The sequence below is a fragment of the Pteropus alecto genome, unplaced genomic scaffold, assembly GCF_000325575.1.
Source record: "Pteropus alecto unplaced genomic scaffold, ASM32557v1 scaffold326, whole genome shotgun sequence".
NCBI lineage: Eukaryota > Metazoa > Chordata > Mammalia > Chiroptera > Pteropodidae > Pteropus > Pteropus alecto.
The window spans coordinates 980,136-993,749 of record NW_006438873.1 but is presented as its reverse complement, the minus strand read 5'-3'; the positions used below and the strand labels follow the sequence as shown (position 1 = coordinate 993,749).

At 41.5% G+C, this 13,614-nt stretch overlaps 1 protein-coding gene across 1 annotated transcript in view; it reads right to left on the bottom strand.

Annotated features, from left to right (window-relative positions):
- Positions 1-3,302: 3,302 nt before the first annotated feature.
- The window catches only part of LOC102895938 (NACHT, LRR and PYD domains-containing protein 13), a 23,776-nt gene continuing 13,464 nt past the window's right edge, over positions 3,303-13,614 (bottom strand). The window contains 5 exon segments of the mRNA XM_025049647.1: positions 3,303-3,329; positions 5,981-6,146; positions 7,376-7,388; positions 8,811-8,980; positions 11,818-11,987. Of these exon segments, the coding sequence (XP_024905415.1) occupies positions 3,303-3,329; positions 5,981-6,146; positions 7,376-7,388; positions 8,811-8,980; positions 11,818-11,987 (546 nt within the window).

Here is a 13,614-nt window from a genome sequence, read left to right as displayed (position 1 = left end):
ATGCAGAGTGCTGAGCACCAGAGGTAATGGTCAAGGTCAAGGTCACGGGAGGCCTTGGGTGGTCTGCTATCTTTTGGGTCGTGGAGGTCAGTGTCAGAATCCAAATTTTCCTCTTTAGTCCTGTAGCCCCAGGCAGGGCAGTTGTCCTCTCCGATTATCCGTCTCCTACCTGCAAAACAGAGGAAATTATCTGACATGGTAGTTATGGAAATACAAATTAGATAATGTGATAAAAATGATAGAACCAATTAGTGAGCTTGCATCTCCTCTGTACCCTCCCCCTCATCCCTCACAACCATTAAGATGAACAGTTGCATGAAGAACAGTACTTGAACAATAAGATAAACCTACTTGGGGACCGTTGCAAATAAACAGAGACCAGCAGAGACAGCAGACATTTACACCCACAGAAGAAAAAAGATGCAATGACTCTCAGCCCTCTAGTTTTATCTGAAGCAACAACAGAACACCCGTGTAAGAGCAGGGTCTCCAGGACCAAATCTCTGTGTCCTGTACCCTGACTTGACCACCTGATGGCGTGAGACTTTGGGCCTCTGTGTCTTCATCACAAATCAGGTCAATAATGGCATCTCATAGGGTTAAGAAATTTTAATGAGAGTTGCATCCAAACCCTTCGCAGAGGGCCAGGACCAGGCAATCAGAGAATGGAAACCATTACTATTTTATCTTTTTGAAAGAAAAATGGCTTCAGTCTTGCTCCTGAGCCTCCACTGACTTCTTGTTCCAAACCCTGATGTTTGTGGAATCCCAGCTTGCTGTCACATGGGACATCTGTTCAGTCCAGTGGTGTGCTGAAGCCAGCTCCTACCAGCTAAGAGAACTTTGTGTGTGCCTCTCTTCCCAAGGTCGTGTTTAGTGCCATCAAGTTGGAGCTTCATATCAACCACAGTGGGAGAATTCACACCACAGAAAGGTGCAGCGTTAGAGTCTGGGCTTTTCTGTGTGTAAGAGCTGGGTGCCAAACATTTGTCAGTGCACCACTGCCTAGTCAGGATGTCTCTTCTCTCAGAGGCACCACCAGGTTCTCTTGGGCTTACCTGGGGAAGAAGTGACGGAGAAAGATGAGATGCAGAGAATGAAAAAAAAAAAAGAGGCATCGATTAAATAGATCCCCTTTATATTTTATCAGGCTGAAAAAAGCTGAATTTGATGAGGAAACTCAGAGACTTCTGATAGCCGAGCAAGAGAGAAATCCCTCCTTGACAATCATAGATAGCTGATGGGACAGACACAGGGCCAGATGGGCACGAATTGGCTTGTGAATGAGCTGGGCATTCTGACTCAAGAGCAGTGACAATGGATAAAATTGGAGCCCTGAGTTGAACCTCTTCTGTGCCTAGAAACTAAAGTCACTGACCCTGATGTGAGCCCTGGTTTTTCTGGGACCCTGTTCAGGTATGTTTCATAAATTGTGCTTTTATGTGGTTTTTGCTCTGTGTCTTCCAGCAAGCCTTAGAGACACCTTCCTGATAAATGTTCCTTCCTGTCTCGCAATGACATTTTAAACCCTCAATAAAGTTTGACATCTTAAAACCAGTTGAACTGGGATTTATTACTAGTGACTGCCATGAGCGAGCATATAAATCGAAGAAACCAAGGTGGGCTTGGAAAGCCACTGACCATGCTGAGAACATTGCGGAAGCAGGTCTGATTCGACTGCTCCCTTCTCTGGGCTCTATCAGCATTCTATTTCAAGCCCTTCCTCTTTTCTTGCCTTGTGATTATATTTTTTAAAGAATTTCTATTTTTCAGTGACAGTTGACATACAATGTTATGTCAGTTTCAGGTGTACAGCATAGTGGTTAGACATTTATACACCTTGCAAGGTGAACCCTCGATTATTCTAGTCCCCACCTGTCACTATCTACAGTTATTACAATATTATTGACTGTATTCCCTATGCTGGACTTTATATCCCTGGGACTGTTTTTATAACTGGCAGTTTGCATGACAGTGTTTTAAAAGTACATTTTTAAAAATCAGAAAAGTACCGAGTACCATAAGAGTACAGATAAAGAAAGGTGAAGACACTTTTGACCACTGGCCCTGTCTAGTTCCCCTCTTCTGAAACCCACAAGCCACTGTCTCATGAGGTTCATGTGTAGCCTTCCAATTCTGTGTCTACACTTTCATATGCTTGAGTGCAATGTAGCACTAAGGGATTTTTTTTTTAATTACATGAGAGATGCCACCCTAAATACATGATTCTGCAAGTTTTTTCGTTGTTAGTCTATCTATGTTGATATACATAAGGTTGAGATATATATGTATATCATACTAGAACTCTGTATATATCTATAGTCTATATATCTATACCTTTTTTAATCTCACACATATAATGGCATCATATATATGTACTTCATTTGAATTACCTATTCTTCGATTGATAGGCATTCAGCTGGTTTCTAATATTTGACATTATACAAATTGTTACAATGTACAACCCTGCAAGTCCCTTGAGTCTGAGTCCTTTTTAAAGGTAGCTAGCTACCTGGAGACATAAAGGTAGCAAGTACAGTTACAAAGGCAACTGACAGAAGGGTCAGAGTAACTAAGAGGAGGGAGGCAGGTGGCAGTGAGCTAGACTGACGAGGTGACATGCCAGCATACAATGCATTAACTTGATACAATGTATCAGCAAGTCAAGCTACTGGTATCAAGGGACATGCAGGGGTGGAGAAACTCCCAGCTGACCTCAAGATAGATTTGTCCTTATCAGCATACCTTCAAACGGGAGCTTCCTCCTTGATGGGTAGGCTGTGTGAGGCCTAGGAAGGCTAGCTTTGAGCACCCCCTCCTGGCAACCCCATTCCAGGTGAGGTGCACCTAGTATTGATCCCCCAAGCCCTACCAGGTCACTTTGGCTTACGGTGAAGTGACTTTGAAATCCCCTCCGAGTATTCTTAAAATGTGGTTTTGAAATACATGGGTGTAATAGAAGTGACTTTCTGACAAATTCAGAAATTCTACACTAACAAAAAACTCTGAAAACATGACGAAAATAGCAATCGAGAATTTGTGGACCTGGCACTCACAGAATATTCCTGTGTTGTTTTTTAAAGAAACAATGAATAAATTGGGGGATAGTCTTGGATCTGGGGTTAACAAGTGCCATAGCTTGTCAGATTATCAGAAAGAACACGATCCCATTTCAAAAACTAGTCACCTAAAGTGATGAATTGATGACATGGAGATGAGGAGATTAAGGCAGATCTAAACCTTTGATTTTTTTAAAGTCTCGACCTTGACAGAACTTTCTAAATTAGTTCATATACCTGTCTTCACTCTCGCTTTATCTCAGTGTGCACCTACAATGAACAACGGAGGTGCAGAAGGAGGAAGGGAGTGAAATATTTATTTCAAGTACTGTGGGTTTTGCTTATGTTTACGAGTGAGAGTATATGGGTGCATAGAAGGATCACAGCATTTGATGTATCAGAAGAGCTCACTGGCCTTGTGAGACATGTTGGCTCTTAATAGAGAGTTGCATTTAAAGGCCAATTATTTGACTTACAATATCTGTAATCTGCAAAGCATTTTCTCTCGGTATCTCTGTTTTTAAATCAGTAAAGTAGGGTGGTTCCTACCTATAGGGGGTTGGTTTTGATGACTATCGAGACACACCATGAAGATGTTTTATAAGCGATGAATACAAAATAAAATGAATATCCAACTGTGCCCTACGATGACTCCTGATAGCTTTTGCTTATTGAGTAAATGTTACAAGAAAGAATCTTGGTGTTAAGGTAAGGGAGAGAAAATTATAATTTAATGAGCTTCTGCTTCTCATACAATCCCATGCATGGCATCATTGATTTCACCTTGTATCGTGTGTGGGATCCATGCTCCTCAATATTTTCAGGTGGGTGAAATATGTTTCAGCTATAACACAGTCTCGGATCACTCAAAGGTAGAAGCAAAAGCCAAACTTGGGTGTATTTGCATATTAGGAGTGGTTCTGGATGTCTGTCTGACTTATTTAATCGTATAACCATGGAATTATAATCACATCTATTACCATCTCTCAATCCACAAGAAATGGATGCCTCAAAGTATTTATATATCCTTCACTTTATTGAATCTTCATAAACACCCAAGAATTAACATTATACAAAAAAAAAAAAAGACCAAAAACAAAACACACAAAAAAACCTCTTAAAGCCAATGTAGGCTCTTGGGGCCAAACAGTCTGAGATTTGAATTCTGGAGGTTGGGTATTTAATGTGCTGCCTACAACCAACTGTGGAAAAACAATGGAAGTAACAGCTCACTTGTCCTGTGAACAGTGACACCTGAGCAACACAGTCACAACCTTCTGGTGGTTGTGCTCCAAGAAACTTCCATGAGAATGTGGTGGCATCTTATCCTTGGGTCACCACCACCATTTATCTTTAAGGTCATTAAAATCCCACTTACACATGATTCTCCCTTCTGTAATTCCTCCAACTCCACTTTTACTATGTTGTACAAGTCCTTTTTCAGCCTGCAAAAAAAAAAAAAAAAAAGAGAACAGAATTAGAATGAGTAGAGGGGGATGATTGAATGATATGATGAAATACAGAAGATGACTCTAGCTTCACCTAGAGAGACTGGTAAGGAGATGTGAAGGTCCAAGTACCCCTTTCCATAAAAGAATGGCACAGCCAGGAAGGAAAAAGATGGCAAAGCCTTGTGAAAGATGACAGAATAGATATAGGACAAGGTAACTCAGGTCATTGTCATCCATGTGTATGAATCTGATTTCTCTCATTTGTATTATTGGTCTATGTTTAGCAGACTCTTGAAAAGTGATATCCTCACATTCTCTTCTTTGAGAAGAGGTGAGAATCTTGGCAGCTGGTCGTAAGTCTCCTCTGCAACCTGAATCACATGCACACACAATTGGAAGGGGAGACATGTCCATCTTTGGTGGTCACCAACCCAGAACTCTTGTAAAAATGCATTATGTAGATGCCAAATTGGTAACATAAAAGTCTCAATGTACAGATTTCTATCAACTTCCAAGTAGGCAAATTTCCTTCGTATCTGAAATGGTTTTCTGCTAAAATGTACCTAGTTTAATCTCTTTCTCCAGAAAAAAAACAAACCACTGCTTATCTTTCTGACACCATTTCCAGAAAACTAAGGTATAGAGTGTTCTGATTAAGTGCTCTTCTTTTGATGCCTTGAAGGGGCAACACAAAGCTGGGTCTGACCTCAGGACCTTTGCATATGACACTGCTGCTTCTTTAGGACCCTCCACTCTTAATTTCTAGTCACTTTCCACATCCCCCTCCTGATACATGGATTCCCCCTTTCAGCCTCAGTGGGACTCAGGGTTAATGATACCACCTCATGCATGCCTTTCCTTACCACTTTGACTACCCTTGTTTTCTGTCCCATGACCCAAAGTTACTTTCACACATTCAGAACTAACATTGTTTTTAAAGCTCTCAGATTTGCCATCTCCCTGGGGAGAATATAGCCTCATGAGAACAAAGCTCGCATCCATTTGTTTCCCACTGTCCATCATGCCACCATGCTGGACCCACAGTTAGCACTGAAAAGGAAGTTGTTGAGTAAACATTTGTTGACCAAGATAGAAATAGGCACTAGAGAATGGGGAAAATGAGGCAAGTCCCCAAATACCCAAATGTCTATAGGACTATGCCATCCAGTATGGTTGTCACGAGCCACATGTGGCTATTTAAGTCAATTCACACCAAAGAAAATAAAATGAAAAATTCAGTCCCTCAGGTGTAGTGACTACATTGCAAGTGCCCAGTTACCACCTGTGGCTGGTAGCTACTCTATTGGACGACGTAGATGGAGACCATTTTCGTCATTACTGAATGCTCTATTGACCAGCAGTGCCCCAGGAAATTGAACTCAGGGCAAACTTGATGCTTGCTGTAAAACACGAGCCCATCCATCCCCTATCTTGGCAGGTGCTTCCCTGGTAAAAGTCAGTGGGGGTTACCCTGTAGTTTGCACATTGATTTTTTTTCAAGGACTTCCACAGTGTGTTGACCCCATCGGGCCCCAAGTCATTTCCCAAAAGGTTCAGATGAACCAGACTTTTACCAATTCTGAGAGCAGAGAAGAGATGCTGACAGCAGACAGATATCAGGTTGCATTTCTCCAACCTAGGTGGTGGGGTGGGAAGGGAACATTAAAGACAGTCTACCGAAATTAAGACATTAGAAATAAAAGCGAAATAACATCTGGGGGAAAAAACACTATTGAAAAAGACTGGCTAACAGCAGAGAGTTTAGCACACACCAGACACTTTCCAAATGCTTGCTCACAACTCATTTAGTCCATATACCAATTCTATAAAGGTAGATAATACCTTAAACCCACTTGGCAGATGGGGAAGCACATTTTGCCTGCCTTAACATGAGGGAAATAATTTTAGCTTTAAAGTGGATGTGAGTTTATTTATAAGGCCCTTGAAAGGCATTAGATAGCATCACAACACTTTCATTACACATTTTTCATCTTCTTTCTAAATTCAACAGCACAGAACCTGAACATATGGTTGGCTGGCTACTAGGAATATAAAGACGAAAGTGAATGTGTATTCTATCAGTTTAACATAGCAGAAATTTCCACCTAAGTCTATAAAGAAATGTGACTCGTGGCTGTATGTGCAAAATTCAATGCATGAAAAGCAGAGGGAAGGAATAGATTTCCTTAGGTTAGAAGAAGGTGGGCAGGATCCAGAAGATGCTTGGAAGTAAAGGCACCATTTGATGGACAGGAATAGCATAGGACAAGAAAAACATGGTGGGTTCTAACATCGCAGGTCTAATGCCACCAGCTATATTATATATCCTTGACCTTGAGCATGTACCTTTAATAGTATTCCTTCAGTCTTCTAGGTGAGTGTTTCTCACTCAAGGGCGATTTTGCCTCACAGGGGAGATTTGAGAATGTTGGAGGACTGGAGAGGTGCTGTTGGCATCTGATGGGGAGACCAGGGGTGCTGCTGAATACTCTACAGTGCATAGGACAGTCCTGACAGCAATGAGTTACCCAGTCAATAGTGCTGAGATTGAGTGCCCTGCTCTAGATGGACCCCTATGCATACAAATATGGATATGCAGATACCTGCTCTAAGGTGCCAACAGTGGACAATGAGGCTGGATGGAAGTAAACTGAATGCCGGGAAGGGATTCATCATTAAAGACGATGCAATAATTGTTGCAAATGCTTTCCTCAGTTATGCCACTGGGGAGAAGCACCTGGAGAGTGAGGGCTTAAAACTAGACTCTAGATTACTTCTTGGTAAAGACTTTCCCTTTACCAAAGAATATTGCATCTGCACATGGCAAGGTTTCCATAGAGAAAGACGAGTACAGTGTCATCTCACTTATGTGTGGAATCTAAAAAAGCCAAACTCATAGAGAGTAGAATGGTGGTTTCCAGGGGTCGGGGTGGGGAAATGAGGAGATGTTGGTCAAAGATACAAGCTTTCAGTTGTGAGATGAATAAGTCCTGGGGTCTCATGTCTAGCACAGTGACTATTATATAAGAACTATTATATACTTGAAAGTTGCTGAGAGTAGATCATAAATGTTCTCACCACAAAAAAAGAAGTGGTAACTAGGTGACGTGGTGGAGGAATCATATTGCAATACATCAGCATATCAAGTCAAGGGTAAGGTGGTATCATATTGCAATAATCAAGAGTATACAATCAGCATGTTGGAAACTTAAAAATATCACAATGTTGTATGTTCATTATCTCTCAATAAAGATTGGGGCAAGAGGAGAATTGGCTTCTGAGTCAGACTTAGATTGGGTCCCTGTTCTATCATTATTTAGTTAAGTGACCTCCTTGCCTCAGTTTTCCTGTTTTTAACATGGATGTAAAGGTACTGACCTCCTGGGATCTCCCTGCTTGAGGACAAAGTGGTAAGTGTCATGAGTTCTCCATTTCCATGCACATAGTAAGCACTCAAACCATAGTTCACCCTACAGAATTTTCTCCTGCATGGTCTCCCTTAGGTCACCATTCTCTCCCAACCATATGTAGTGAAATCTTCCCACAGGAACTCCTCTGGGCCCTTGGAGATGCCCAGTACTTTCTTCCCTACCTACCTTTCTTTTTTGATTCAGGGACAGAGACAAAGACTCACATGCCAAGGTTAATCTCAAAACCCAACTGAGTGCAGCCCCTAAGCCCTGAGCCCCTAAGTGGTTTATAAGAACAACAAACCATTGTCTGTTTGAAAAGAGGATACATTTGAGCCACCTTTGACCAAAATTACTACTACTTGGCACTAAATCATCTTAGTTTGCTGAGCAAAGACATCAAATTGTGATTAAAATCTGTCTTGCCTTATGAAGTGATCACACTGATTAGTCTAGTCCCCACCTGACATGACACCACATATAGTTATCACAATATTATTGACGATATTCCCTGTGCTGTACTTCACATCCATGTGACTGTTTTGTAATTTCCAATTTGGGTTCTTAATGTGGACTCACTATGTTGTATACCTAAAAACTAATATAATGTATGTCAACAACTGAAAAATAAGATTTTAAAAATAATCCAAAAATTTTGAAAATAAAAATCCATCTTCCCATTAGAGTGAAGATTCACTGGGCAAGGAGCATGTCTAGCACTTTTTATCCAAAATGTACTGATTGAAAATATCTACAAACAAAGAGTTTTAAAAGAAAACCCTGTCCTTCAACACGTCTCTCCTTCTTACCCCTCACATGACCACATATCACTCTGTCCCCGCCCAAGAGGAGATGAGGGGACTTCCTGCACAAGGACAGCGTTGACTCACCTAAGTGTGTTAGTGCACAATGTGAATGTTTGAGAATCTCACACAGTTGCTTTGCTCTATCATCCTGAATACAGTTTTTCCCAATAACCAAAGCTTTCACATTATGATTGTGCTTAAGGCAGTCAGTCGGCTCCCGACAGCCGTCCGCTGTGAAAGAACAGTAGAACAAACTGCAAAATAAAAACATAGTAGAGGGTGTAAAATAATCTTGAGTCCTGTCTTTATAAGCTCCAGCCCACCTCATTTGCTCCCGAGGAAGAGCTGGCTTCTCATCCTAAGCCCCAGGACGAAGTAGTGCAGGTTGGGAGGCCCCATGCCTGATCTGCCATCTCCCTGTGAGACAGAGACCAGGGACCACAAGGCAAGGGCTCCTGTCCATGGGAAGGGCTACTTCTCCATGATACTCATGGTCCAGACCCCACCTTGCTATCACAGAACAAGTGTTTCAGCTTCTGAGCTCAACATCTGAACTGAAAAACACACCAAAATCTCACGTGAGAGCAGATCTCAATTCCCAAGAATGAGTTCTTATACCCAATGAGCTCAAGATGAGAAATGCAGGTGAATATTTGGAGAGAGGGAGAGATCCAGAGAGGTGAGAGGGAATGAGGGGACAGATGCAGAAACAGAGGAAGAAGGGAGGAGGGAGGAGGGAAGTGAAACAATGGAAGATGCCTTAAGGTGGAGAAGGCAAACATATAGTAAAACCCTTTAGCCATATAGGAAGAATTTTGACTACATAAAAATATCTACATCATTAAAACTGTCAAGGGCCAAGTCTAAAGGAGTTGTTAACTAGATAAACACGGATGCACATCACACCCAATGTGGCTAAATTTCCTAATGAAGAACACCTACAGGTCATAAGGAAAAAAAAAATCCTCAAGTTTTATCAACAGGTTGGAATTTCACGCAAATGGCTTTCAACATTCGAAAACTGCCCAACTCCATTCTTATTCACAGAGACAAATATATAAGAACTCTGAGTCTACAAATAAGGACTATAACCCCTGGGACTGACCTCAAAATAATCATGGGTGGAAAGTGCTGGTGAGGGTTTCCATGAAAGCAGGTTGGATGTGAATCAACAATTGTTAGATAACAGAGTAGATTATATACTGTTCTCTCTACTTTTGCATAAGTTTCAGTATTTCCATGGAAAACATAAAAAAGTAGATTGAGCTACCATTATTTCACCTCAAACTGATGAAGGTCAAAGAGGTTTCCTAACATCATACATGAGGGTCTGAATAATGGACATTCGTGGCTAGCAGCAGTGTTAGTTAGCAAAGGACAATTGAGCAAGATATGTTAAAAATTTTGACTGCAAAGACCCAGCTGTTCTATGTCTAGAAACTAATTCCACAAGTAAATTTACACATGCCCAAAATATTACAGGCACAAAGATAATTTTTATTCCTTTTCCTGAAGGCTTATAACAACCAGAGTGTTTATTATATAACTAGTACACTCATTCAACAAGTTACTACATCCCATCAAAGAGTTAAGGTTGCTACATACTGCTATGCAACGTTCTCAGGTATGTTGTTTAGGGGGCATGTTTCATGGTAATATGCTGAGTAAAAACACCTGCTCACTGATATATGCACAGAAGACCTCTGAGAAGATGAAAAAAAAAAACTGAAAGCATTGGTGGTCCCCAAGGAGGGGAACTGAGTGGTTGGAGAACACTAGTGAGATGTGGTTTCATCTGCTCTTTGGTACCCTCTGAGTCAGCAAAGTCCAATAGAAATTTCTACCACGATGGCGAAAATATTCTATAGCTGCCCCGTCCACTACACTAGCACTAGATACAAGTGACCACCAAGCACTTCAAATGTACTTAATGTAACTGAGGCACTGAATTTTTAATTCTATTTCATCTTAATTAATTTTATTCCAAGTTTAGGCACATGTGGATGCCATATTGGACAGAACAGTCACCTTTAATCCTGTGAATTTACTTACCTAGATGACCAATACAAAATATTTTATTGTATTTAATTATGAATTGGCTACCTGTTAGGCCATTAAAATGTGTCTGGTATTACTAATGTCAATAAAAAAATTATAGACAAAGTTTTCCAAATCCCTTAGCAGCCTATTCTGTGATTATCTGGATGGCCTCCACTGCCACCTATATTCATACTAGGGATATGGAGCCTTTTTGAGACTGAGATGGATTCCATGTTCAAAAACATGCACAGATGTAAATAACATACAAAATCATTTATCTGATGACTGTAAACCAGGGAGACTCGAAGCTCCTTTGAATTTTTTATCAGACATGTTGTGCAGTGGAAAGCTAGCAGAAGCATGCCTGACCACTGTCCTCAGAAAGGCCCACTGACAAGGCTAGCCCTTGGCTGGCATCTGAGACACGGATTTCAGGAGAGCTCCCCGGTCCCGTAAGAAAAGGGGCTCACTGTGCCTAAACTGTTGCAAACGTGGTTTACACTAAACTCCTGCTTTCCTTGTGGCCAGAAGGCATGCTCAGCACCAGTGCTTAGGAGAAATCTAGGGCCCTGAGTCTGTAGTGACCCACCCTGGTTGCAAACATTTCACATGTGTTGTTACAGCATACACTGGGGGCATTAAGCATGTCCTAGGTGACTCCACTGGGAGAGGATTGCCTGGAGCTGGCAGCACCTGGCCTCCTGTAGACTTTTCCCAGTGTGCCTTCCCCGTCTGCTGATGTTGCTTTGTCCCCTTTAACTGTAATGAATCATAGCCACCAATATGACTACAGCTTTCTGAGTCCTCCCAGTTAATCGTCAAATACTACCCCAGACATGTGTTGTGGTGAGTCCTTAAGTCACCCCAGTTTTCTCCTCATGGGCATCACACCCACCACAAGCACTCCCACCTCCCACAAAACCTAAAGCTTCTCTCTGCCAAGAATCACATCTACATCCAGGACACAAACCCCACCTAGAAGTCAGGCATTTGTAGGTCTGCTTGAGAGGCTCCCCTCACCCATCAAACATGAGGGAGGTGGGATACTCACTTGAGATTTTGTAGGTTGCAGTCTGGATGGCTCAGAGCCTCACACAGAAACCTCAGCCCCATGTCCCCCAGGGGGTTCTTCCTCAGGTCCAGGTGTGTCGGTGTCGTGTTCTGGAGAAGAGTGTCTGATAGGGACCTGCAGCTGAGTGCACCAAGTTGGCCGAACCAGAGCTTGTGGGTTGAAAGCCACAGAGAGAGGTACTAAGGAAAGTGGCCTGAATGAGATGCCAGGAGCACCAGCCACCAGAACCTGAGTGCACCACGGTGTCAACTCGGACCCCACCCAGGATGAACTGAATGTCTGTGTAGGCATCCTTATCCTGCCCTGCTCCAGAATGGAAAACAAGCATTGCAGGGTCAGTCTGCTCAGTGGCTGGTTTCAAAAAAAGAGGAACAACAGTCACACAGTACAAAGTTTCAGTTACGCAAGGTAAATCTGTCTGGAGATGCACGCTGTGCCTATAGCTTGACTACGCTGCAGTAAAGCGTAAAACATGCTGAGAGGGCAGATCCTGTGTTAAGTATGACAATGATAATAATAATAATAATAATAATAATATGACTTAAGGAATTTATTACAGGAGGCACAAGTTATACATAGGTATCTGTGGTACAAGGTAGCAGAATAGAAGGCTATAAGCAGAGTGCTGTGGTGGTTCAGAGGAGAGAGAGAGAAAGCACATGCAGAAGGAATATCAAGAAAGTCCATTTCCACAAGTGAGGAACAGGAGAGGAGAAAGAAGAACTAGTGATTGATGCAGAAGGGGTGAGAGGCCCAGGAGAAGACTTCAATTATATAGTAGAAGGTCAAAAACTGGTGGCCTGCAGGGCAAATTTAGCTCATTGATGGGTTTCCTTTCTCCAAGCCCACACAAGGTTAACAATCTTCTTTTTTTTCTTTTTTTACCCATTTTTGGGTAAACCAATATAAAAATCCAAGTTTCTAGTTGAAAAATTAGAAAATCTGGCAAGATTAGGTTTGAATCCTTGCTTGACCAACTATAAGATTGTGCTGAGTAGCAACTAAGCTTTTTATGGAGCACAAATTCTCCAGTTGCTACAGTATCTACCACTCCTATTAAGAGGCCAGAATGGAGTCATGGAGACCTATTGGAGACTGTTTCAGCAATCAAGAAGAGAGTAACTCGTTGCTTGATCTAAGGTTATAGCTGTAGCAATATTGAGAAGTGAACCATTTTTTTAAATATATAAGTCATAGAATTTTTGACATATTTGATTTAAGAAGGGAGAGAAAGAAGGATTCAGGGGTGATGTTCCTATTTCTGCCAAATGATAATAATGATAATAATAATAATAATAATAATAATAATAATAATAATAATAATAATAGGTGGAAGAAACTTTGGAGGTGATGGATATGCCCATGGCCTTGATGGTGGTGAGGGCTTCATGGGTGTATGCATACCCCCAAATTCACTGAATTGTATACATTATATATATACAGCATTTTACTTGTCAAAAAATAAATTTAAAAAATTCTCACATGAAACTTTAAGTAAAAATTAAAAGAAACACATTTTCAGTGGCCCCAGGCTCTGGAGCCAGACAAACATGGGTTTAGATGCCATCAGCTGTTAGTAACTGTTGTCGGCAAGCTGCATCACTCAAGCTGCGTCACTCAATCTGTGTCACTCCTTCAGCTACTCTAAAGAGGAGGTTATAATGGCCTGCCACACAGGAGACAATGCTCCAATGAGCCATGCATGTAAAGTGCTCAGGACAGTACTTGGCAAGCATGTGATACAAGCTATGGAAGATATATAATACATAGAGATTT